Consider the following 25,871-nt stretch of genomic DNA (forward strand, 5'->3'; position numbering starts at 1 on the left):
CCGGCCCGAGCCTGCCGGGAAGGAGCCGGTGGAAGGGCCCCCAGCCCAGCCCGGCCCAGCCGGGCCCGGCCCTCTCCGGCCCAGCCCAGCCCAGCGCCCACCCGCTCCCGGCTCAGCGCCCCCCCAGGCCGCGCAGCCGGGATGGCGGTGGCCGGTGACCCCGGGGCGGGCGGGGGTCAGCCCGGCCTCCCGCTGGCGGGGCCGAGCCGGGGGGGCGGCGCGGGTGGCAGCCCAGAAAGCTGTTTTCCCTTCGCGCTGGGAGAGCAGTTGGTGCTGCTCCTCAGCGAGCCCTGGCACGATGCCTTTCCAGCAGGGCTCTGCCCGGACGCGGCAGCGCACCGTCCTTCTGGTGGGGATCGCGGTCCTGCTGGCCGCCCTCGTCCTCGCCGTGGTGCTGGCCTCCGTCCTGACTCACGGGGAGCGAGAGCTCAGCCCCCAAATGCTGAAGTGGAAGGACAGAGGGACCACTAGGAACCTGCAGGAAGTCATCCTGGGAAGATGTTATAACTACATCACGGCACGGTACCCTGAACTGGGGTGAGTAGTGGTCTCGGGTGTGCATCAGGTGTGTAAAGTGATCCAAAGAGAGCTGGCTCTCACCTCCACCTGGCTGTGTCCACTATGTTTGCAGTGGCAGAGAGAAGTCAGGGGGGTAAGACCCCCGTTTTGTAGCAAAATGTTCAGACTCTGACAGCGACCATCAGCACCTGAGTGGGGGCTCTTTAAGGAAACTACCTGCAGAGCCAGTGTAATGAACAATAATCCTAGGTCAAAACGTAATCATCAACAGGTTTTGAAACTTCCTTAAAGCCAGCTGAAATAAAAGCTGCATTCTAACAGGTTTGAGTACGTGGAGGTAAGCAATTTGCTATAAAGCTGATCTGCCAAAAATCCTGCATTCGTGTAACCAAACCCACACAGCAGGGAGGAAAAGGAGAAGGTTCAGCACAGATTTAAAGGATGGACAAAGGTGTTAGAAAAGCATTGAGAAATATCTCAGGGTTAGCCAAGACAGGTGTTTTTAGCATGTGGGTAAGACTTTGTGATGAGCACACAGACAGCTCGCACGGAGCAGTACAGATGGGTAACTGCCAGCACAGCAGTCCCAGGCAAAGCCTTCACCCAGTGCTGGTCCCTGCTCAGCCCATGGCAGCAGGTGGTGTGACACCCCGAGCAGCCCACCTCTCCTCTGCTGCAGAAGAGGATCCCCTGAGCCCACGTCTGTTAAGGCTGAGAACTGATTTTCTGATCTACTTCACCACAGGGAAAGGCAGAGTATGAAATAAGGAGTGCCCCAGCCCTGCCCCCTGCAAGTGTTGGGGACACACAGACCCTCAGGACAGGATCCAGAGCAGCCAGGGTCTCTCAGCAGGGACACATCCATCGCTTCTGTGGCTCCAGTCACCCGATCTTGTGTCCGCAGTAAGCCTCTGACAGCCATTTCCACCACCCTGGGCTGAGAGCTGTGGGGCTGCCCCACACCTTGGCCAGGTGACAGAACCATCCTGGTCTTTGTCTTACAAAAGGCAATTGCCACCTCTCGTTTTCATAACATTTTGCTGATGAGAACAAAGCTGTACATAGTTTGCTTGTGTTTGGACTTCTCTTGGCCCTGGATGTCTGGTGCCATATTTAAAAGCTGATTTGCAGCATCTGAAGGGAAACTGTCACATTGAAAATCATGGCCCAAGCATGCAGAGACTTAAGTTCATGCTTTACATTAAACACCTACGTGGGTTTAGTGAGGGAAGGGGGATTCTTTTTCAAATAAAATTAAAAAGCTCCTGAAGGTTTTGCAAAATCATGTACATATTTCTAAAGGCACATACGAATTTATTAAAGAAGCTTATTTATTAAATACACTTCGTATTTAAATCTGAAATTATTTTGAAGCCTGATAACCTTTAGTACTTATGCTTGTTTCTTTCAAATTGGGGTGCTGAAGATGTGAAAACCAGTTTTGTGTGAACACGTTTTCAAAGTCACCTACGTTTTCATTCATAACAACAGGCTGAATCTGAACCACAAATAGCACTGGGAATAATTTATTTAAGCAATTATTTCAAAGACACTTTTTAAAAAATCACAAACTCATGACCATAAATTTTCTAGGAAGGTTGTTTTTACAAGGCATAACATTTTGTGCTATTCATAATCCAACAATGTTTAACAGCTTCATGGCTGTGAGCTCACTTTCTTTCAGATTAAATGACTTCTGTATAGTGGGACGCTTTTTGGTTTATTTTATTTAAGAGACAAATCTATCCAAGACATAGAACACTGAAGAAAGGAAAAATACGCTCATTCACACACACCTGAAATGTTCAGGAGGTTCCTGAACAAAGGATTAAACATAGGTGCTTTCCTGGGAATCCAACACGAGATTCCTCATTTCTGATCCAGCTGACCTTGGTGCAGTTTGTCGTGTACGCAACCACTTGTGTTGCTGGCACTTTGCAATAACAAAATGCTTGCCTTTAGGACACATCAGAGCACCCCCTATCTTTGATCCCATGCTCTTTCATCGTTAATGTTGGCCTTGGATCTTGTGTTGCGTGAGATCTTTGATGCACTCAATCAAAGTAAAGGAGTAGGAACAAGGAACTGCAGAAACTTGGGCAGGTTTATGAGCTGAGCAAGCTGTGGTCTATATTGAATCAGGACTTCTGTTGCCACCGATCCCACCATGGGAACCTTGGTGCCTTGGTTAGACATCTTCTCATTTCCTCATAAATTTGCCCACAATCTCTTCTTGCCCTTTTAATCTTACACCAACATGCGCATTTGTTTAAAAAACTCTCCTTTTAGTAAACTCATGGGCATTTCCTCATACGTTTACCTTTTTATATCAGAGCCACTAAGTTCCATCTTTGGTGATACTTTATTTTATATTTTTAAAAATAGCAATCTATTCACCGCAGTAGTTAGTGAGTGTGACTACTACATTTTGGAGTGCCATAGTTCAAATTGGAATAGCTGGCAGATTTTAGAAAAAAGGGGGATTGTTGACATATGAATATGGACTTTCATAATGTTTCTGGATATCATGGATGGATTTAACAAAGGCCACAAGTCTACAGCCCCCCTTTAGCTCTGCTTTTGCAACTGCATGCTATAAATCATGTGAGAAGGCCAGGGACATGCTAACGTACACACCTCCACCATCATGGCTGCTTTAATCCTAGAGGATACCTCCTTGCACTCTTCCTCATTTTCCTGGAGCCCCAGACACCGTACACAGTCAGTACACTCTGGTCATGCTCTTCTTTGTTGCGACATGGTCTGTGGGCTGAACCCAAGCTCAGTGAGGCCACTGGAAAGGCTGCTGCTGTCTGCAGTCGCGTTTTGAAGAATTGCCTCATGCAATCAGGTATTACCCTGTCGATGTGCTTATCCCCCTCAGCCATCAAAACATGCAGGCGCGGTATTGAACTTGCTTGCTAAAGGGCAGTTCTCAGGTACTGTATGCAGCACCTCAGGAAAAAAAATTGTTGAAGTACCTGTGTGCAATGCAATCCTCAGTTTTGTCTCTGCTGCTGGCTGCCTGACTTGCACACCCACAGTTTCCTCGGTTCATCTTCCTGCACAGAACTGTCACCATGCCACAGTTCGCGAGGAGGCAGGGAATACCAAATGCTTAAACAGGGTATTTTCAATATTAGCCCCATTTTTTAGGAGAAAATGTGGGTGGTCTAGCAGCAGGTTTTAGGGGGTTTGTTCCTCGCACACAGGGTTGCACACCCAGATGCGGACATTAAAGAGCAGTGTTTCATTTTGACTTCCCTGGAAGATACTGGCAGCTGCCAGGAGACGGAGCTAGAGCCATAGCTTGCCACAGCTCAGCAGTCTGAGATTTTTTTCAACATTAACAAAAGCTGCAAGTTCTGCTTTCACTAGTCTTGCCGAAGTCATCGACCATGGCTGTTGGTACGCGCGGTAGTTTTGTCTGAGTAGGGGCCAAAGGCTGAGGGAAGGATTTGACCTCAGATTACTCAGTCTCCTCTTTCCCAGCGGTGCGGCCTCCCTCGTGGCTATCGGAAACTCGCCCTTCTCATACTCCGGGTCTCATGCAACACAAATTTGAGCTTGCAGGAATTTATCGCAGATATAATTGGAGGAGGGAGGCGTAGGGGTGAGCAGAGCGGGGCACCCACCAGCACCAGCCTGTGCCGGGGCAAGGCCGGGTCATTTGGGAGGTCAGGGCTGGTCGAGAGCAGCTGTGGCCACCTGGTAACTTACCATGGCTGGGGGATGTTGTGATGGCTTTGTGCCTTGATGCCTGCAGGGGGAAAACCGGCAGTAACAGGTGTAGCACGGAACTTGTTGACGGAGTTAACGGATTTCATTTTCCTCCGCCGTGGCTAGGTTGGCAGGCTGAGGTCAGGCATGGATCGACACCTTGTGCCCTGGGAAAGGAGGAGAGAAGACATATTCTAAAAGGTCATAGTCACTGATCCCCAAAGCATAAACAATGCTTTTTTTTCAGTCTAGAAATAAACTCATCTTAAATTTGCAGCCCAAGAGATTTTTCATTCCCATGCAGTGAGTATCCCCCTCGGATCTGCAGTCACTTCTCAGTCTCCCATTCACCCAAGCTAAGCCAAGCTTGCACGGACCTGCTATTTGGAAATGGCTGAAATCAAACCAGCTTATTTTTTGTCTAACCTCTGTCAGTGAGAGAGCACCAAGTATGCAGAGAGGGAGCCACTTTGGTAACGTACGTGACTCTCCAGGCCCAGCAATCCTACTGAGTCTGACAATGCAAAAACCTGGCGATGAAAGGCCCTGTTTATTTTTCTTACAAGCCTTTTTATATTTTTCTTAAGAACATGTGTCTATACATGATTGGTTTAATTAGAGACCGCCAGTTCATGATTGGATGATCTTTTCTTCGACACATCTTTAATACGCTTCTTTTACTTGCGCAGCTGTCAGTTCCTTTATCTTGTTAGCTCAGCTCTTCTCAGGACTTCTCGGACTCTTCATGGATACACGGGTATCTGTTCAAGGCTAAGCTCACATTCCGATCCCTCGGACCAGCCGAGGTTTCCCACAGTATGCAGTTGCAGGACAAGAGGCAATGGGCACTAATTAAAATACTTCTGTTCATACTTAAACAAAGAAAATAATTAAAATTCCATTTACACATCAGACAAAAAATCCTTTTCTTACTGTGAGGGTGGTCCAAGAGGAGAACAGGTTGTCTGGAGAGTTTGTGGAGGCTCCATCCTTGGAGATATTCAAACCCAGACTGGACATGGCTCCGAGCAACCTGCTTGAGCCAGGGATTGGACTAGACAGTCTCCAGAGGTACTTTTCTATTCTCCTGTTTCTTAGAAAATGCTTTTAGACTGCAAGAGGTCCGCTGACTAACTAGGACAGTGATGCAGCAACATTTTGGCTCCTCTGTAATGGCAATGGAGTTGATATCTGTTGCTACTTTCAGTTTGTCTCTCAGTATTAAGGTGGGCACTGTATCATCATAATAACACACTGCTTATTAGAACGCCCAAGTTAGAACATTTGCTACAATGCTTCAGTGTATGTTCTTAATATTCTTCTCCCTATTTCATATGCCAATATGATGACTTTAATACCTTTTCTGTGTTAGCCTTTGTTACATGAAGCATGCATAGCTGTTTTTCATGTATTCTGTCCTTCAATACTTATAACGAGGTCTTCTTTTACAGTTGTTTTCCCCTGACTTGTATGTGAGTGACTTTGACCGTTCTTGTAATTTCTTGGTAACTAAGATATAAACATTATAAACATTAAGAATTGCTTGAGTCTTACTTAAAGATACACTTCCATCAAAATATGCTGTATTGAGCTTTAATGGGAAGCTGGAGTATAACATTTAGTAGGCACAAATGGACAGTTATTAGCACTTTAAGATTTAGAGGTGGGGCCACTGGTTCTATAGTTGGTCCTTCAAATGAGCCCTCATGCTATACAGGGCTAGTTTCTTAACTATTCTTGGCTGTAAGATAGGGTTCTGTTTGGGTGTCATTGTAATCTTTTCGGAGAGGAGGTTTATTAGAAAGAATTCATTTTCTCTTTAGCAAGAGACAAGTTCATGTGGCAGTGAGTAGCTATCATTTATTTGTTCTTGAGATAATTAACCGCCAACATTTGTTTCTGCTTTTCTTGAGTATAAACATCAATGCTAGGCTGTGAAAGGCCATCCAATTCTGGGCAAAGCTCATACTCATTTCTGCGCCTAAAATTTACCCTCCCAGGCTGTAACTCCACTGACAAGAGCAACCCAAGCCTGAGAGTTTCCTGCAGATTTAAGGGGAAGATATCAAAAGTTGCATTGTCTTTTCTCCATGGCCAACATCAATGTACTTCTGAGGTACAGAGATGCTGTTGAGACCTGAACTTATCTCTTGTTTTGGCAGCCATATGTCAACTCCTCTGTCATCTATATTGAGTTATAATCATATGAAAATTGATATTAAATGACTATGTATGTCTCATATATTCAAACTTCTTACATTTATTTAACAGTGGTTAGATATTTAATGGCTCTTACTGCAAGATTCTGTAGGATTTCAAATAATTTTTCACATTTAGGTTAGCCTACACATACTGCATCACACTTACCCCACATCATATAATAAATCTGCTTGCAGTGAAAGTTTCCTTTGGTTTTAATCCAAGATACCAAAGAGAATATCATTCTGTCGGTACTGGCCTTCTATACATTAATCAGAAATATTTGTTGATGAAATACTGTCCAACTTTTCTACTGCAACTTTATGCAGCTATTTAGTCATATACAGTCAGTGCCTGTTCTTTGCCTTCTCTCTTGTTCATTGATTTTATAGAATTGGCTATACAGAGCAATGGCTGGGGCTGTCTAAATTATAGCACTGTTTTAGAATTGAAATTATTAGATGTTTGGATAGGCCAGTCAAAGAGCATGTTGTTGCTGAAAGGGGAAATCCTTTTCTTCCCCACCTCTCCCTGCTTCAGTTCTCCTGTAATATCTGTAGAGATGTCAGTGAAAACAGCTGTGCTTAGAGGTGATACTGTTCAGCTGTCATTGCTAAGGTATGGTTAAAACTTGAGAAATTTTAACGCTTCAGAGCACTGTGGGGAAATATAATTTTGCTTCTCTGTAGGGGCATCCTTTTTCTCTCTAGGGTCAAATGAAAATCTCCCTTAAGTGTCCAAGGGTAAAAACAGATGCTGAAGATGCAGGCTGTCTTCCCAGGAGATGTCACCCAAATCAGGTATTAGCAAGTTGTACTAAATCTCTGATCTGTTCCCTTGTCCTTGTCTTGCTGACACATGCCACCCTTGAAGCAGGGACTTCTCCTTACTGCATTTATGCCACATCCCAGCAGTTTCAGTTCTATAAAAAAACCTAATGTACTGCAATTTATTTCTTTTTTCGGGGGGGGGGGGGGGGGGGGATAGTCTGCAGCTGCATTAAGCTGTTGAGTGATTCCCTGCTATAACATACTTTAATTTAGATCTTTCTTATAGAAGTGTTTTTCCAAGTTTCATATTAAAAATAAAGCAATACTAAAAATACACTTTCTAATCAAGTGGCAAGATTCCAGCTTAAATTTGTTCCCCTTCTATCTGTTGATGACATGGCCCTCACTTGGAAGCTTAAACTGTAAAGCAGCTATGACCCTCTGTCAAAATGCAGTCCAGGTGAAGCTTCTGCCCTTCTAGACACTGTGTCCCACTTACAGAGCATCACTGAAAACACCATCTGCTTTAGCAGCTTGGGTTTTGACCCAGGAAAGCTGAAATCTAGCCAGCAAAAAAATCTGCTTATGTAGATGAACCCTTCACTGGTTTATAGCTGCCACCTCTTGGCTCAACTTTTCCCAGGAAGGGTGGTAAGGCTTACTGTTGTCCTGGAGCACACAACACACGTGAAACACTCTAGGAACTATAAACCAAAGCCACAAGTACACCTGCCATTAAAACCTTCTCATTGTTGCCAAAGGTGAAGGACCGATGTAATGAGGAGCTATCGTTCGTTCCAAGTCGTTACTTGTAAATGAATGTACACAGCCCTGAGGTGCACCCAGTGGAAATCTCACCTTGTACTTCTTTTTCCAGACCTCCAGACTCCCCACCTCTGCTGTGGGGAATTTAATCGCCCTGCCTGCAGGCAACTTTTCCAGAAGTCATCTTTCTCTGAGGCAGAGTTTTGGATCTTGTATCCCCAGTCAGTTCCTCCAACATTTTCTTTACTGGCTTTTGAACTATTTAATTAACAGAGAGCAATACCTACAAAATCAAGCTGCCAAGAAAATAGAGTATGTCATTCTCATATTGAAAAAAAGTTAGTCAGAAATGTTATGGTGGCAGACACTTTACAATAATTAAACCAAGTGGGTAGTGAGAGGCTGGTGCTCATTGGAAACATTGAGATCGACAGGTCTTCCGTGATTTTTTTCCTTCCTCCTTTCCCTTGGTAATTTCCCCCCTCTCTATTATCCTAATGCTAACAACAGCAGACAGTTATCTCATCAAATCCTCAGCGATGACAGCGTGTTGGCTGACCTCTCTTAAATCATATCTGTCTGATTTTTAGCACAAAGATACCTGATGGGAGATTTTAGGTGCTGGAAGAATAGGCACAGAGCTGATCTGTTGCATGCACGTACCCATCTTCTGACAGGTGGTCTGGAGATGGGTCTGGCCATCAGCTGGCATGAAGAACCGCACACCTCTGGGGCTGCCCTCAGCTGGGGCTCCTGCGAAGCCCCCTCTCCCTCCTGGTGGCAGTGTTCTCCCGGCATCCAGCTCCTCACACCTGCTGCTCGAGCTGGCTGCAGAGAAGCGCAACCACAGCCGCCTGGGCTGGGCTTGGCAGCCGCTCCAAAAAGCTACTCCAAAGCAGCAGCAGGCTGGGAGAAGGGAAGGGACAGCGGAAGAAAACCCAGAAATATTTAGGGCAAAAAAGGTAGCAAAAGGATTCTGGGTTACAGAGGGCTTCCTCAACACAGGCATAAAGGTTGTTGTTCATCCCATCATTTTTGACAACATAAAGACATAGCCACTCACAAGTTTACATGAAAAAACAAATTGAATATGGATGTGTAAATTGCAGCACTGTCTACAGCCATCACAGTTCACCTAAAGGAGGCAGATAAACTAAAACACAGGCAGAGACGGGTCTGTTAGATGCAGAAATACTGCTACACCATTTAGATCCTTCAATATGCATTCTCCTTCTGAAATGCCTGGGCTTTCACAGGTGAAGACGATACCTTAAGCTCCCAGCAGAGTGTGAATTGACCTTAAGCCTTTAAGGAGCTTCATAATAACCACAAACTTCTCACTGATTTTTTTAAAAAGCCAAATTTCCGAGTGCTTATTTGCATATCTGCATTACAGTTTTGGCTAACAGTGGTAGCAAATGAGAAGGGTTTTCTTATACAAATTGCAGTTGCTGGTGAGGTTTGGTGCCTGCAAAGGCCAGTTACGTAAAGGACTCAGGGGACTGTTTCCAGCTCTAACTTCAGAGCCTCACCACAGAACCACAATTAAAATCTCAGTGTGGCCTGAAGACATTGCGTGCTTTAGAAAGAAAACTTGAGACCTTGGAAAAGCCGCTACTGGGTGCAGGGGAGACCACGTCTCACCAGGAAAGTATCTGTGCCTCACAGCGATTTGAACAATACAGGCAGGGTTGACTGAGTTCTCCAGAACAAAGCCCAGAAGTAATTTCTTACAAATTTAAAATGGGTCCCATACTTGAAGCGTCTCTCTCAAATCTTTGAGTATAAATGTACAAGCAACACAGCCCAAGTAACTGAAAGCAAGACATTGTTCATGGTGTAACTGAAATCTGCAGGGATGAAACTTATTCATGATATTATAACAATTAAATAGATTTCAGTTGGGGATGAATTTGCTCTGTCATGTCCAGTTAAAGAAAATTACAAAGTAAAGAAAAAGGAGATCTATATTAATAGTGATTTTCCAGATAGTTCAATGCCATCCCATTCCCTTAAGTGAAAGGATACTCTTTCAAGGTTAGCCAGACCAGTGTACTGATATGCAAGAGATAATGATGCAGGAGCTGTCCGTTTTTCTAATAAGCACATTAAAGTTTGGCTGCTAGGATAGCTGCTAATGGAACTATTCTTGGCTCCAGCTTCTGTCTGATAAATTAGTGTGATATTCATATAAAAGGTAAATGGGTAGAAATACTCAAATTCATTGGAAAATGCAACTTCTACCCAAATGTAAGGACAAAGGCAGGATATGCTTTGCAGTATGTATAACATTTGGATTTAATAAGGCGATGTGGTTTTAATGGTTATTTGCATCCCAGCCCTTCTTCAACACTCTACAGAGTACAGGATATAGTGTCTGTCTCCAGAAGGTCATGAGGCAAGTTCTGCAGTCCTCACATTCAGGAGAAAGGGTTGTAAGTTCAGTTCTTGAGTTTACAGCAGGTTTCACAGTGTTCCTTCTAAGTAAGCTAGTTATTATTTCACACGTGCCAGCATTTCCCAAACTCTGTTCATAAAAAAAAAGTTTTAAAAAAATTAAACATAACATTAGAGTGTGTTTATGTTACATGTCACTGAATTTGGATTAAATATTTCAGATTCTGCAGTAGAATAAAAGGCCTTAAATATTTAAGCATAAACAATGTTAACCTCAAAGGAAGAAATCTGTTATGCACAAATATATGATATTTGCAGATATGATGCAGAATTAATATGCAACCCAAAACATACAAACGAAAACCAGAGAAGGAGATCACATGAGCCTCCCAGCAGTGTGGTATGTAACGCATTCACCATGGATTTCTGTATCTGGATTAGATAAATGTGACTGGTAGACTGGTGATCTCTTTTGCATGCTTCCTTTCTTTTGTACACCAAGAAAGAAAACAAAATGAGCCCATTCTGTGACTGAGAACTTCCCAATGAGAAGTTGGGAGGACAGTTTGTTTCTCAGGCATTTTTTGGTGGGGCAGATGTGCTTGTTTCAACCTGAAACTTCTTGCTGGAATTTTTAGCATACCACATGCCAGCGAACTTCTCGTGTTGTTTTCAGGAGGCCCAGAGCTACAGCAGGTCTCTGCCTTTACCTCTACTCAGCGTGAATTAAACGCTGCATACCAGACAAATGTTTTCTCGCTGTGCTGGAAAAAGGGAGAAGTGAAAAGTGTCTACCTCAACAGTGAGGCTGGAAAGAGTGGCATATCTCCCTGGAGCTGGCTTTAACAAGTCCAAAAGACTTCTCATGACTTATTTTTCCATATATCAATCAAAATCACAGTTCTACATGACTGGCAATCTCTTTGAGATATGAGGCGAAACCTGTATTTCGTATCAGAGAAATAGCTTTCCGATGGCATATCAATGAATTATTTTAATCCACCTTGATAGGTGAGGACAGCAAAAATGAAATATTGTTAAGCTCTTGCATGTATTTTTTTACATTGAAGATCTGTATTTTGATTTCTAAAACAATGCTGAAATTACCTAATTTCTATAAAAGCCCATCTTCATGCCTTATCATTTTAGTTTATACAATTAAAAGTACCACGCCGATTAGCAGCTGTAGATGACCTTCCCCCATTTGAAGTCTAAGCCATACCACTTCTGTGACATTTGTAGTTTTGCTCAGCTTTGCCAGGACCATGGATATAAAGACTCTTCTCTTGGGCACGAGTGACATCCATGCACATCACCAAGTACTGAGCTTGGTGTCTTGAAATGCTAGAGAGCTGATGCTTTGAATTTGTGACTCAGCAAGCTGTCCCGGGAGGATTGTTAATCACCTGGATGGTTGCTGCTTTGTGCTTTTTATGGCCATGACTTGAGTCCAGCAGCAGAACTGCTTTGTATTGTGTGTATTGCTTACCTTTCTGCTTTGGAAAAAAACCCTCCAGATTTTTCTTATGATTCCTTGAAAAATATTTTGTCTTCTGAGACCAAGTTTAAAAACTTTGTAATATGAAAGAGTAAATGACCAGGTAACCAGCTGTCATCTGTGGCTGTTAACACTGTTACATATAACAGATTTCAGGAGTAGCTTAAAAAAATTTTAAAAAAGCTTCTGCCAGGAGCACAAATCATTTGACAGATGAGAAGGTGTGAGCCATATAAATGTCTGTGAGATGTACCAGTGCTCATAGCCAAGCCCTACAAATTCTCTTGATTATACTGTTGACTGTGCAAAGCAAAGGGGACAGCTGCCTATTCTGCCCTCCATCACCCAGAGCCCTCTCTTTTGGCTGATTCAGTGCAGACATGTTGTAATCCTAAGTGGCAGTGAGAGGTATTTACAACTTCCCAACTCCTAAATGAAATACCAAAGCTAGAAGGATGGTCTCTGCAGGTTAATTACACAGTTTGCAGCCAGGGACAGGCTCCTCCAGGAGAAAATTTAATACACTCAAGTTAAATTCTGCTAAGTAAAACATGTGAAAACTTCCTGACATGACAGTGCACTGACTGTGCTCCCTAGAGCATCTGCAGTTTGGCTTCTGATTTCTACGGTGACTGTAACTGGAAGTGCATTTAGGCTCCCAGATAAAAGGCAACAGCCCTGTAAAAAATCATCATTCTTACTAGTCTTTCCTTACCTGGAGGTAAATTTGGTTGGTATAAGCAAGAGGTGTGGTCCCTAACACAGCAGTACCAGACTGCACGGTGAGGCGTTAGATGGGGCGTGCAGCCAGGCTGCCCTGGCCGGCTGGACACGCTCCGGGCTGACCTGCCTGTGCCCTGCCCCAGGCTCAGGCTGTGTCTCAGACAGCACTCTGCAGCAGCAGCACCCAAGCTTGCTTGAAATCTGCCAGGTTGGGCTGCGGCATATCTGCAGCCCAGCTAGAGCTCTGCAGTGTAACATGCTTGGCTGCCGTGGGAGCGAGAGCTGAGGACATACCCACCGCGGAGCCTTTGCAGAGGGCTGGAAGAATCCGGGGCATGGAAACCTGCTGTAGTAACCACCTTGGTGGTATGACCTCCCCATAACTAATATCATATACAATACTCAGTTAGATTTGCTACTACATAAATAAAGGCAGAAAAGAAGGAAGGCCAGGGACATCTTGTTGTGGATTGCTTGGTCCTTCCTGGCATGATACTGGCCCAAGCCCCTGCGGTGCGTCTGGTGGACACATTCCCTCTGGTACACAGTGCTGTCAGGTGCTGTCGCTTTCTTCTGGCCACAGAGTGAGTCTGGCCTCCTATTTGTCTTCTGATTATTTTCCATAAGGCTGAGGAAGGAAAGGAGGGGAGCTCATGCCCAGACAAGCAAGGAGACGGCCAGGAGCTCAGTGGTTCTGGCTCCTGCGGCCCACGTCACACAGAGAGCTCAGCATTCCAGTTTGGCCCCCTGATGCTTAAACGTGTAGAAATTGCGATCAGGTTCAGCAGTAGGAATGAGATCACGCAGCTGTAGGGACAATTAACTTGAAAATGCTTTGAAATCTTCAATGAATTGCTACTGCTTTTCTTAATCCCTTTAGGACTATTTGGAAGTGATCAGATTCCACATCCCACGTGGATGTGCCAGCTGGTAACAAAGCCTGCAGCTGTGGGTCTGTCGTGTACTAATTGATCAGTGCTGGCTTTATAGTGCTCTGAAGGCTCTAATTTCTTCACACAAGACAAAGTCCATTCTTCAAACAGCTTTTAGTGGGAACACTCTGGAAGATGATTGCAAATGGTGAAGAAAGAGCAGATGAGTCAAAGACAGAAGAGCTCCATTCAGACATGCAGACAGCAGGATAAGGCAGTCAACATTTTAAATTTACATTAAAATCGAGAAGAGAGTTTTTTATCACTGCTGTAAGGAGAGAGGCTGGCTTTCCACAGGGGCCTGAAACTGTGGGAGCAGGAAGAGGAAAGGAAGTACACCCATGGGGCACAGCCTTGAAAACCCATACTGGACAGGCAATAAATGCAAATTATCTTAATACAAAGTTTTCATTCATTATCTCAAGTACAAGAAAGCAAATGTCCTGAGCCATCCCAAATGGTATTGTATGCTGCAGCCTCAGGAAGGGAGCATGGCACTACATCAGTACAGAGACACAGTTGCTTGCCCACACTGTGCAACAGAGTTCCTCTTGGTAGTCCGAAAGGAGCCCTCCTGTCAACAGAGAGGTGCTTTAATTTCCTAGGCTGATGAAGCAGTGTCTTAAGAAACAAGCACAGGCTGCGGTGACAGAGTTGTGTTGTGGCAAGAAGCAGTTCCCCACCATGTAAATTTAGTGGAGCTCCTCTGACTCATGCCAGTGAGAGCAAAAGTGCCAGAACCTGTAACTGGGTGTAGGATCAGGAGGGGACTGAAAAAACCCACTGTCGACCAAGCACCTGATCTGGATCTTGGCTATACGTGTGCAAATCAGCTGTGGCTCCAGCAAAGTCAGTAACTACAAATGAGTGCATAAGCGAAAATCATATCAGGTCCAAAACAGCCAGACACCTGCTTTTGTTTTAGGTAAAAATATAGATATTATTTCTGTACAGGGAGATGCATGGGCATAGTTTTGGCTCACCGTACCTGAGAAGGTAGTATCCTTCAGCCATACTTTTAAAATTACAACCTATAGCCTGCCACATTTGCTTCACATGATTTGGTATGAATAATCAAGAAATCTGATCTTCTGGTTATGTGATATCAGCACTGCTCTTTTTAAGGGACAAAACCATAGAGGACATTCAGATATTGCAATAATCAGAAATTCAAAATGCAGGATAGAGAGAAAGATGTTTTAAAACTGTTCATTTGCCCAGGGAAGTTGTGGAACCACCATCCCTGGAAGCGTCCAAAACACATGTAGATGTGGTGCTTAGGGACACGGTTTAGTGGTGGACTTGGCGGTTCTGGGTTAATGGTTGGACTTGATGATCTCAAAGGTCTTTACCAACCTAAATGATCCTATGATTCCTCCGTTTTTACTTAATTTGCTTGAGATACTCTGCTTTTGTAATGGATAATGTACTTTGGTGCCTAAGGACAGTTAGAACTCTTCTAAAGCTTTTAACCATAACAGAAGGACATCCTATCACAGCAATAAATACTCATAAATACTAATTAACTATGTTTTAATCTTTCAGCAGAGATAAGGATTGCCTAGAAATATGGGAATCATTAAAACATGCGTTCATTTACAAGAACCCCTGTAATATTACATCAGAAGATTATCAGCCTTTAATGGAGTTAGCGAGTCATCCTATACCCTGTAACAAGGTAACAGTACGATGCATGGTGGACTGCTGAGGTAGGATTGTTGTGCAATGGCATGCCTGCGCAGTGCTCTGAGCGATGGGATCTTGTCCGTAATGACTGTGAGGGTCTGTAGGTCGACTAGGGTGATATTTTGCTTTTGCCCTTACTACAATAGTCCTGCAGTTATCACCTTTGGACCCCAGTGACCTTGTTCATTCTCTGTCACTGCAGATTATCCCTGTGTGAGGCTTGCCTCAAACACCAGTACCAGGGTCATCCTGGTGAAGTGAGGGAGATGTCCCTGTTCCCTGAGCAGGTGGCTTTTTGTAAGGAGCATCCCATCATGCTGTTAAAGGGACACTGCTTCCAAAAAGCTCTTCCTCCACGTGCAGTTCCAAAGCACACAACAAATTAGTTATGTATCCTATGAGAACTAGTCAAAACCTTTCTTTCAAAATGCTTTATAGGCTGAACGCATCCATTTCCACAAAAAAGTAACCACCCAAAAAGATTTTGGAAATGGGAGCATGGGCTGCAGGAGTAAGAACTGACCCACTAAGGTGAACTTGCAGCATTTCAATAAAAACTAAACCTCTTTCATTATCATGATATTTTTTGGTTTTGTTTTTCTCCAGGAAAATTTCCTGAGCAGCTCTAGTATAAGTATCACTTATTAGACATTGTACCTTATTTCACAGTCACTGTTTTGGAGCAAGACAAGTGACCTCGCTCATCGTTATACAAAATCCAATCAAAATTTCCTTACCTTGGAGGACACCTTGTTGGGTTATATGGCTGATAGGGTTTCATGGTGTGGAGACCCCTCTGCCCCAGGTAATGAGTCCGGTTTTTTACAAAACAAACATAAACACTGGAATTCTAGACTATTCTTTCCTCTTGTGTATCTAAACCTAAACACAATCCTTTTATCATATTCTTTTCTTGTAATTTAGTTTAAAACCTTAACTGTGTTTCTGTCCCATGTTATGGAAAACCAAAAATAATACTTAGTTCTCGGGTTAATTTTAAAACCACAGCTTTGGCTTTTATTAAAACACAAAGTTGCTGCTTGGTCTAATGGTCACATCTAGCTCTCTTTATCTAGCTTACTCGCTGCCTTCCTGTGACCTTTGTAGTACAAACCCTTGCGAAACAGGAATGCCATTCAAAAAGGTCCTGGCCATAGGCCAGTCAAAGTGTCAGGGGCACTATGTGGGTATCCTGGGGCAATTGCTGCCCACAGGACCCCTGGGTTGGTACTTAAGGCTAGCAACCTCTAAACTGGGCTGGAATTACTGAAAATGTTGGGCAAAGTTTAATTTTTCAATGCAATTGGACAGTATTTGTCAAGAGCCACCTGTTTCTCAATTTTTTTTTTTTTTTGAGAAAATCAGTTTTCTGAGAATTACTTGCATGCAGGGCCTGCAGCTGCCTCCCCAAAACATGTGTGAGCAAACTGGAAGACCTTTGAAGACATGCAAATTCGTTTCCCTCTTAGACCCCTTTCCTTGTGTAGCCTTCTTTCTTTGGTAGGGGGCAGATCTTTTTGCCATCGTTAGTCATCTCTCAAAGCCATGTAAACATTGCAATGATATTTATTCTAACCTTAGCTATTCTATAAATTTATTTCTTCTCAGGAATCAACTATGAATCCTGTCCAAAACGAAGTGAATGTGAGAGCAATCCTAGCTCTGTGTTCTGGAAAATGGCATCCAAGATGGTAAGATCTAGAACAAATCTCCCTGAATCCAAGAATGTTGAAAGGCACTAAGTTCTTGACACTGCCAAAAATGTGAGTTTGCAGATTTGACTTAAAACACACAACAGAAAAGTTCACATGAGCTTTAGCTTCAGGTGCTAAAAATCATGGTGTTGGAAATGTGTATTTCCAAGGTCCCATGTTTTACGTACAGGATTTAATAGCACTGTAGCTTGGGCATTCTTATGGGTGGGCTGAGACTGTGTGCTGGTGTCTAGAGCAAGACTTGGCAGACAGCTGGAACTTTGCAAATAATGCTTACACTAATAATAATCACCACCTTAATTAAATCAGAGGACTGAAATTGCTAAAATAAAACACATTTTAGCATGTAAATATTGAGAGCAGTGCCTAAATTGGCACAGAATTTTTCCAAGCAGCTGAGAATCCCCTTGCACCTTCCTGGCATAAACCTGAAGAGCATGTCCTCCTACAGCAGCATCTGGCCAGGTTCCTAGGGTGTACCCACTCGTATGCACATGCCAACTCCTGTCAACGCAATGAGACCCTGCTAGTCCAAGTTAAGCAGTTAGCCTGGGTTTGTTGAATCAGCACTTTACAGAAAAAAACTGTCAGAAAAAAACCTGTTCTGTATCAGTTTGATTTTACATGTCTCTCAAGACTTCATCCTTGATACGGCTATTAGTAGATGACTGCCCAGGTGGAAAGCAGGCATTCCTGTATGCTTCAGCTCTCGCGTACCCAAGAAAAAGTCTACTCACCATAAAAAAATAATTTTGTGGGTAAACTGGTGTACATAAGTTTTCCAAGGTCAGAATAGATTCTGTGTTCTTATTAATCCCTTCAGTTCCAGAATCTGGGAGGTATAAACAACCGTACAGTCAGTCTTGCTCAGCTGCAGGCTTTCCAGTCCAAATAAATTTAAGATCTATTAAAACTCACGCGTATTACATTAGCAAGTTACACTTAATGAAATCTTCCTGCAGTTTCACAGCTCTCAAGATGTGAGTGTGAGCCACATTGTTTAGATGTAAGAGGACTTGGAAGATTTGATAAGTACAGTCACCTGCATCAAGCTTTTTAAAAATTCTTTGTCTTACCAATGCATTATGTATCTAAAGTGGTTACTTTATGTTGTAACCTTAGTAGTCTTTAAATATTTGGCCGTGAGCTTTAAAGACTAAAAGAGCAGTGATTACATGATCCAGTAATGTAAAAATCAAATTAAATGAAACTCAGTGATGAGCTTTACGAAAACCACTGGGGAGAAAAATCCTAAGCCACAAAAGAACACGGAGGGTGAATCACGGTGTAACAAATACACGATGGTTTGCATCTCCTAAAACTAGTGTGGCATCTCTGTTCTCGTCATCACCACCTGAGTTAAAGTAGTCTGAGGATTATTGCAAGTTACTACAGCCCCATCAGATAGCTGTAGCTGCTGGGACTCTGAAAAGCCCTACAAAACCTGAAAACAGCAGTGAAAGCAAAGTTGCTGTACCAATCCCATGCAGCCTCTGACAGCCAATTCATAGCTGGCTAATGTACCTTTGTCACTGTTTTGCCATAGCCTTTAGAGGCTTTTTGGGGTTGGTTTGGGTTTTTTTGCACTGATATGTTCTGCAAAAATATTGGCCAGATCCTCTACTTGTATCCATCAGTTCTGATGACATCAAAGAAGCTACAGTAATTTCTACTAGCCCTGAGTTTGACACGGCACTGCATGAAGTGTCAGAGTGTAATGTCCATTTGTTTTGTTCAGTTTGCAGAAGCAGCATGTGGTGTGGTTCAGGTGATGCTCAATGGATCAGTAGAAGCTGGGGCTTTCAGAAGCAGCAGGTACTTACTCAGCGTGCTACCACCCATGTTTCTGTGGGGCCTGCACGCTGGTGAGCATGTCATTGCCAGCGAGTCCCAGTGCAGAACAGATTTTGGGAAACTCATATAGGGGTCTAAACCATTGGCTGTGGTAGAGCTGATTCACTTAACTCCTTCTATGCAGTGACTGTAATTGAAATCCTTCAGAGGGTATGAGGGTGGGGTATCCAGTATGCTCTTGCTACAGAGAGTAACTTTATCATAGCAGTTTATTTTTTCATTACACTTGAATGACACATTTCTAACCGTTCATGGAGCTGATTGGATTTTACCCTTTCAGACTGTGCTTCCTTGGGTCATCTGGTTGGAAGTGCAGTCTTTAATAATACTGAAAGATGCAGAATGTGCTGGTCAGGGGAACAGCCATAATCATTTCCCTTGCACTGGACCAAATCAATAGCCAATAAACCAAACAGGTGCAAAGGTACTAAAGATGGAAAAACTTCAGCTTGTCTCAGTCTGCAGACAGGTTCAGAAGTTCTTCTGAAATTGAAGTAATGGGGAGAAAATATTTTACCATAAGGTGATTAAATACTCTATGAAAATCCATTGGCAAGATAACGTTCTTTCACTGAGAATAACAGCAGCGCTAATAAGCACTAGTATTTGGGGAACATACTCTGTACGTCTTTTTCAGATAACAGAATGTTTTGCTTTTTCATGTCCCATTCTTACAGCATATTTGGAAGTATTGAGATCTTTAACCTAAATCCAGATAAAGTCTCTGCAGTACACATTTGGCTTATGCATGACATCGGTGGACCTCAAAGGTAAGTCATGCCAGTACGAAACAACAAGCATGTAGAAGCCAAACAGCACAGCTTAGTTCTAACAAGTGACTGACTAACAGTGACACTGCCTTAAACCTGCACATAATACCTGCTCTACCTTCACTCTCCTAGCTGCTAAGTTTACTGGAAAGAAAAACATCTGTACTGTTGTTTTCTTTAGTATTTTTTGTAGGTACTGCTGAGAAGTTGTAGCTAAGACAAATGACATTTTTCTTGCTTTCAAGAGGTCCCATGACCTTTACGTTCTTTCCAACCCCACTGAGTTCTACAGACCTTTATTATGAGTGCAGCACTGAAGTCACAGAGCAGGCTACATTTGCAAGGGTGAACGGCTGAAAATATCTTTGTCTGCAGTAATAGTATAATTATGCTGAGCAAAACTATTTTTGATAAAATAATTTTGAATGCTAAAGCAGGTTTCCCAGAAAGGTTGTGGAGTCTCCAACTGTGGATATTCCCCAAACCTGACTGGGTCCTGGGACACCTGCTCTAGCTGATACTGGTTGGACTAGATGATCTGAAGTAGTCCCTTCCAACCTAAGTGATTATGTGATTTTTAATAACAGATCTGGAGTCTAAGTGCTTACCATGGAATTACTGATACAAGAACAGTGACCTCAAATCACATCTGAGCCTTTCTGAGTGACCTTCTCCATCCTGGTCAGATTCATTTGCAGATCTATCACATTTCAAGCACTGAGCATGAGGCTCAGTCAAAGAGGCCTTTGACCCCTACCTTCAGAGCTGGTTCTGTGGTTCCTGTGGTTATAATACACTGCCATGGTTTCTCCCATTCCTAAGGAATCCCCATGACAGAGGCAGCAGCTCTGATCCTGTGGGTCAGGAAGCAGGCTGTGATGATGCAGTTGCCACTCAGGAATGAGTGTGGACCCAGCAGAGACCCTTGCTTAGCCAGCCTCACTGTCTGACACAGTACCAGCTCCAGTGCTGCAACAGCTTCCCTAGCCCAGACACCTGAAGTGTCTCTGCCACACAAGCTGACATATCTGTTGGAGCCCACAGGCACGCATGTATCCTGTGGTCAGTGTGCCAGACATACTCTTGTGTCCCATTGCACAGAGGTTTGCTGAAGAAAAGGACACTGAGTAATCTGTGCGTTAGTTCTAACAGACATAGCACTTGATCCTTTCGGTCACGATTCCCCTACATCAGAAAAGCCATCACGTTCCTCCTAAACAGCTTCAACAACCCAGTGCCCTGCCAACCTTCTTGACACATCCTCCTCCTGTGCCACATTCACAGCAGTTTCCTTTTTATTTTCGACTTCCTTCCAAGGAGAAAGAGGGAGGATTAGCTCCAATAGTAGATATTCTTTTTATCTTCTGATTTGTATTCCATGATGAGTCACTGATAGATCTGGCAAGTTTAGTGAACAAAGGAGAACTGCTTTCCACTAATGCCATATGTTAGGAACTGGATACGATCTGCTACTGTATTATTGCCCTGGTGTGTGTCCTATGTTCTGGACTAGGTAATTATTTTTATCCCAAGGTAGCAAGTCTTTTGCAGTATCTCTGCCTATGACATTTGTCAGTCCTCTCACTCAGCTTTGGGGCCCCTCGGGCTATTTCAAGCAAATTCAGCATAGACATAAATATCTCAAAGGCACGACATTGTTACATGCTTCATGAAACCATCAGCTGGATGGAAAAGGAACACACAAGTTAGGGCTCCTGCCAATGGAAAAGAGGTTGAAACAGCCCCTTGCCAAAACAAAGCAGCAGCACCCACAGACTGAATCAAACAGACAGGCGCTGCTCATAGCATGCTTTCTCCCATGTTGTCTACCTGCTTACTCCTGTCTTATGTTCTGCCTGGGGCTTAGCTGCTCATTTTCATGATTGGTCCTTTCTCATCTCACAGAGGACTTGATCCCTTTGTCCTTCCACAGCCTTATATTGTACTCCTGTGGATGGAGGCCACCAATAGCTCTGGAGCAGTTCTAGAGCTTATTGAACTATGAATGGAACTGAATTATTTCCCACTAACACCATCCTGCACAAAGTTCTTGTGCAAGGTACACAGCCGAATATCACAGTTCCTACCAGCGAAGGCCCAATGGTAGCAAAAACTCCACAGAACCAATGGAATTTACAGCACATTAGCAAACAAGCTTTTAAAGAATCTTACCTGAAAGAAAGCAAAGTGACATAGTATGGAATTTAGCTTCTTGTACACGTAAGGAACACAAATAATGAAAGACTTTTCTCTCCAGTGAATCCTGCTCAGGTCATTCCATAAAGAGGTTAAAAAGCATCTTAGAAGAGCGAAACTTTAAGATCACCTGTGAAGACAATTACAGGTAATTACTTGCTGTTATTGGTAACGCCTTGCTAACATAAACCTGAAATTGCATCTCCCTCTTGACAGGGTTTACAGCAAGCTAGAGCAGACTCCCCTCTTACTGCCATCACATGCCTTCAGTGTCTGTGTGCTTCTCAAGGGCTTCCACTTGGGCTGCAAGTGTTGGCTGGGTCTGGGGTTTGCTCTCTGCCTCGTGCTTGCCATTAAGCTTGTTCAATTGCTTTCAGAGAAGGAGCAATCTTCAACAGATTTTCATCTGACTGGGCTTTTTACCTACAATAATCAGAACCACGTAAGCAGCTTTCCTCCCCGTGGCATGCAGATAGCGCAGTATGTCAAGGATGGTCCTCACTTCCTTCGCTATAGTTTAAGCTTACTTTCTGTCCAGCTGCTTTGTCAGAGAATAAGGCATGAGACATGATAAGCATTATTAATTACTATAATTTACCATTGTCAGGAGAGAAAAACAGGAACCTGGGAAACAGCAGCCCAAGTTCTGACTTGCCTGAAATCTCCAGCTGCCTGCTGAGGAGATACAGAAGCCTGAGAGGCTTTATCCCTCTGTGTAGGTTTAGAGACCTTCACACAGAGCAAAACTATTTCTTAGTGACATTAGAAAAGCAGCAAAAGTTCAATATTACTCATATCTGTCAGGAACAGCTTTTCAGAGTGAAGAACTCTTAATTAGATAACATTTCCAAAGTAAACAAACATTTCTAAAACCCGCTGTGTTTGTAACATCGGTTTTAAGTATGGAAGTGTTGGCCTGCAAAGGAGACAAATGCCTTATCTGGTGATAGAACTTTAATCCTGAAGGCAGAGCAATATATTCCTGTTTAGGTATTGCTGAACCTGATTAACGGGTACTCTGCACCTTGTGAAAAAATTATCACTGGTGCAGTGCATAAATCTGCCAGATCATGTACTCACTTTCTCTTTGGGTAAATGCAGCCTTTAATCAATGCTCCCAGGACCTGTGAGTAGGTACAGACTATTTTAGATTAAGATGAATAAACTAAGGGGCCAGGAAGGAAGGGGAAATAAGTAGTAGCTTAGATCCCTCATGGCTTAGCACAGGAGAAACCCGTAACACATCATGAAGAGTTGTTACAGAATCCTATGATTGTTTAGGTTGGAAAAAACCTTTAAGATCAGGTCCAACCGTTAACCCAACACTGCCAAGTCTACCACTAAACCATGTCCCTAAGGACCATGTCTACATATCTTTTAAATATCTCCAGGAATGATGACTCAGCCACTTCCCTGGGCAGCCTGTTCCAATGCTTGACCATCCTTTCAGTGAAGAAATCTTTCCTGATATTCAATCTAAACCTCTCCTGGTGCAACTTGAGGCCATTTCTTCTCATCCTATAGCTTGTTGTCTGGGAGAAGAGACCAGCCCCCAGCTGTCTACAGCCCCTGTCAGGCAGTTGTAAAGAGCAGTAAGGTCCCTCATGAGGATCCTTTCCTCCAGGCTAAACAGCCCCAGTTCCCTCAGCCACTTCTCATAAGACTTGTGCTCCAGACCCATCACCAGCTCCGTTGCCCTCCTCTGGACATGCTCCAGCACCTCAAGGTCTTCCTCGTTCTGAGGGGCCCACAGGTGAACACAGTAGTCAAGGTGCAGCCTCACCAGTACCAAGTACAGGGGGATGGTCGCTGCCCTGGTCCTGCTGGCCACACAATTTCAGATACGAGCCAGGATGCTGTTGGCCACCTTGGCATACTGCAGCTCATATGCAGATGGCCATTGACCAGCACCCCCAGGCCCTTTTCTGCTGGGCAGCTTTGCAGCCACTCTCCCCCAGCCTGTAGGGCTGTGTGGGGTTGGTGTGACCCAGGTGCAGGACCCAGCACTGAGCCTTGTTGAACCACACACAGTTGGCCTTGGGTCATCGGTCCGTTCTGTCCAGACCCCTCTGCAGAGCCTCCTGTCCTCAAGCAGAGCAACAGTCCTGCCCAGCTTGGTGGTGTCTGCAACTTACTGAGAGTGCACTTGACCTCCTTGTCCAGGTCATTGATGAGGACATTAAACAGGACTGGCCCCAGTACTGATCCCTGGGGAAGCACCACTTGTGACCAGCCCTCAACAGGATATAACTCCAGTCACCACCACTCCTTGGCCTCAGCCACCCATCCAGCATTTTACCCAGCGTAGAGCACACCCATCCAAGCCATGAGCGGCCAGTTTCCCCAGGAGAATGCTGTGGGAGACAGTGTCAAAGGCTTTACTAAGGTCCAGGTAGACAACATCCACAGCCTTTCCCTCATCCACTAAGCGGGTCACCTTGTCATAGAAGGAGATCAGGTCAGTCAGGCAAGACCCGCCTTTTGTAAACCCCTGCTGCTGGGCCTGACTGCCTGGCTGTCATATGTGGCTGGACGCCACATAACAGCATTCAGTGATCTGCTTGAGCGCTGACACACTCATTGCTGTGATTCACAACTCTCCTCAGACACAGTAACAAGTGTGGCTTTTTGTCAGAGCTCCACTAATACATGAACAACTGTGTAGAGCAATATGGACAATTAATTTTAGTATTTTATATACAGAGCAATAATAAAATAAGCAATTTACACGTACAGTAAAACTCTTCAAGATAGACTGTGCAAGTTAGCATCACTCCACTGAAGTCATTGCAAACAGGACTGTGTGGGTCCATATCAGATGAGCATTTCGCTTTTCATGCCATGTAGCAATTTATGCTGGTCATTTTCTCCTGCTTCTGTCCACGTCAACAGCATCCTCCACAAGTAAACCCCAAAATAGATTCACTGGATGTGATTGCAGCAAAAAAAATCTAATCATATCTGACATTGTTAGCAACAGCTTTACATTGTAGCACTAGAGGTTACCATTGAGTAAGCAAGATGGTAAATTTCCCAGCATGGCAGCAACTCCATAGCCCGTGCAAGAGATCTTCTTTTTCATAATTATTTTTGTTAACGCAGCGTAGCTGACATGCTGTGAGTTCACATCATACTTTATTGCATACTCACTTGCTCTTGTCCCTAGCCCCTAGAAACACCAGTTATCTTTCTGCAGCAAGATCTGAAAAATAACCTAAGAAAAGACATCTACTTTATAAGCACAGATGTAACATGCACTGTGACTTTCATGTTGGGTTTAGTACCTGGGGAGTTACTCTGTTGTACTTGCAAAGTGGTTACTAAATATTTGTTTGTTTTTGTGTCTTATCACAGGCCAGTTCAGCTCCTTCAGTGTGTGCATAATCCTGACCACTCAGACTGCAGACTTTGCACCAACGCCACGGCAGCTCCATGAAATGCAGTCCTACACACTGCTGAGGACTCTCATTATTTGCATGCAAAACTGGAAAAGATGAGGTTACATAGCTTAGAACGATAAATAGTAGTGTGGTGTGTACAGAGTCCATAACCAGAAATCCTTGCTGTGATACTAACAACCAAATAACAGGAGATGATACTTTAGGTGTGATTACTGTACACACATGCACACAAACATTATTTCAAAGGGGCCGGGGCATGTTCAGTGGTTGAGGGCAGATGGTTGCCCTTGTTTGCTCCCGCCTGTACAGCTCCCCTTGTGCCCACAGGCTCAGAGCATGGTATTCCCTGGGGCATGCATAGAGAAGAGAGAGACTTTCTGGCGGAGGCAGAGCTTGCCTGGCTCAGTGCTCTGCTACTTCCCTGCTGGAAGACTGGATGGGAAGTGACTGGAGCATGCTACACTCTCCCTGCATCCCAGAGGGGAGCACTGCCCAGTGGCACACGGTATATATACATCATGTTTCTCCTAGGGACCGTGGCACCCCCAAGCAAGTGAAGCAAGTAATGGAAGAGGCAGAATGGTTCTTACCTTTTATTGGGCATCACAGCAAGTGGCTGCTGGGGAAATGGCTGAGCTGAGCTAAGAAAAGACCAGAAACCACTCAGGGGGTTGCCAGCATCTGTAAGAACACATCAAATATGTAGCTGGGGAGAGAAAATAGCAA

The 25,871-nt window shown here is 44.0% G+C and overlaps 1 protein-coding gene across 1 annotated transcript; it reads left to right on the plus strand.

Moving 5' to 3' along the window:
* The first annotated feature begins 262 nt into the window (after window positions 1–262).
* Window positions 263–25,618, plus strand: LOC101912278 (ADP-ribosyl cyclase/cyclic ADP-ribose hydrolase 1). Its single transcript, XM_027785637.2, has 8 exons — window positions 263–537; window positions 15,069–15,201; window positions 15,879–16,014; window positions 16,818–16,900; window positions 18,663–18,739; window positions 19,456–19,548; window positions 21,806–21,892; window positions 25,099–25,618. Exons 1-8 carry the CDS (start codon window positions 299–301, stop codon window positions 25,178–25,180), a joined length of 930 nt encoding a protein of 309 aa, XP_027641438.1. The 5' UTR covers window positions 263–298; the 3' UTR covers window positions 25,181–25,618.
* Window positions 25,619–25,871: the final 253 nt, after the last annotated feature.

The sequence above is a fragment of the Falco peregrinus genome, chromosome 2, assembly GCF_023634155.1.
Source record: "Falco peregrinus isolate bFalPer1 chromosome 2, bFalPer1.pri, whole genome shotgun sequence".
Taxonomy (NCBI): Eukaryota; Metazoa; Chordata; class Aves; order Falconiformes; family Falconidae; genus Falco; species Falco peregrinus.

What these genes read in the sequence shown, in the direction of transcription:
- LOC101912278 (XM_027785637.2), top strand. Translation starts at nt 299, where the DNA reads ATGCCTTTCCAGCAGGGCTCTGCCCGGACGCGGCAGCGCACCGTCCTT. An exon ending in GCACGGTACCCTGAACTGGG is followed by an intron (nt 538 to 15,068) that starts GTGAGTAGTGGT and finishes TTAATCTTTCAG; the next exon opens with CAGAGATAAGGATTGCCTAG. An exon ending in GACATCGGTGGACCTCAAAG is followed by an intron (nt 19,549 to 21,805) that starts GTAAGTCATGCC and finishes TTTTCTCTCCAG; the next exon opens with TGAATCCTGCTCAGGTCATT.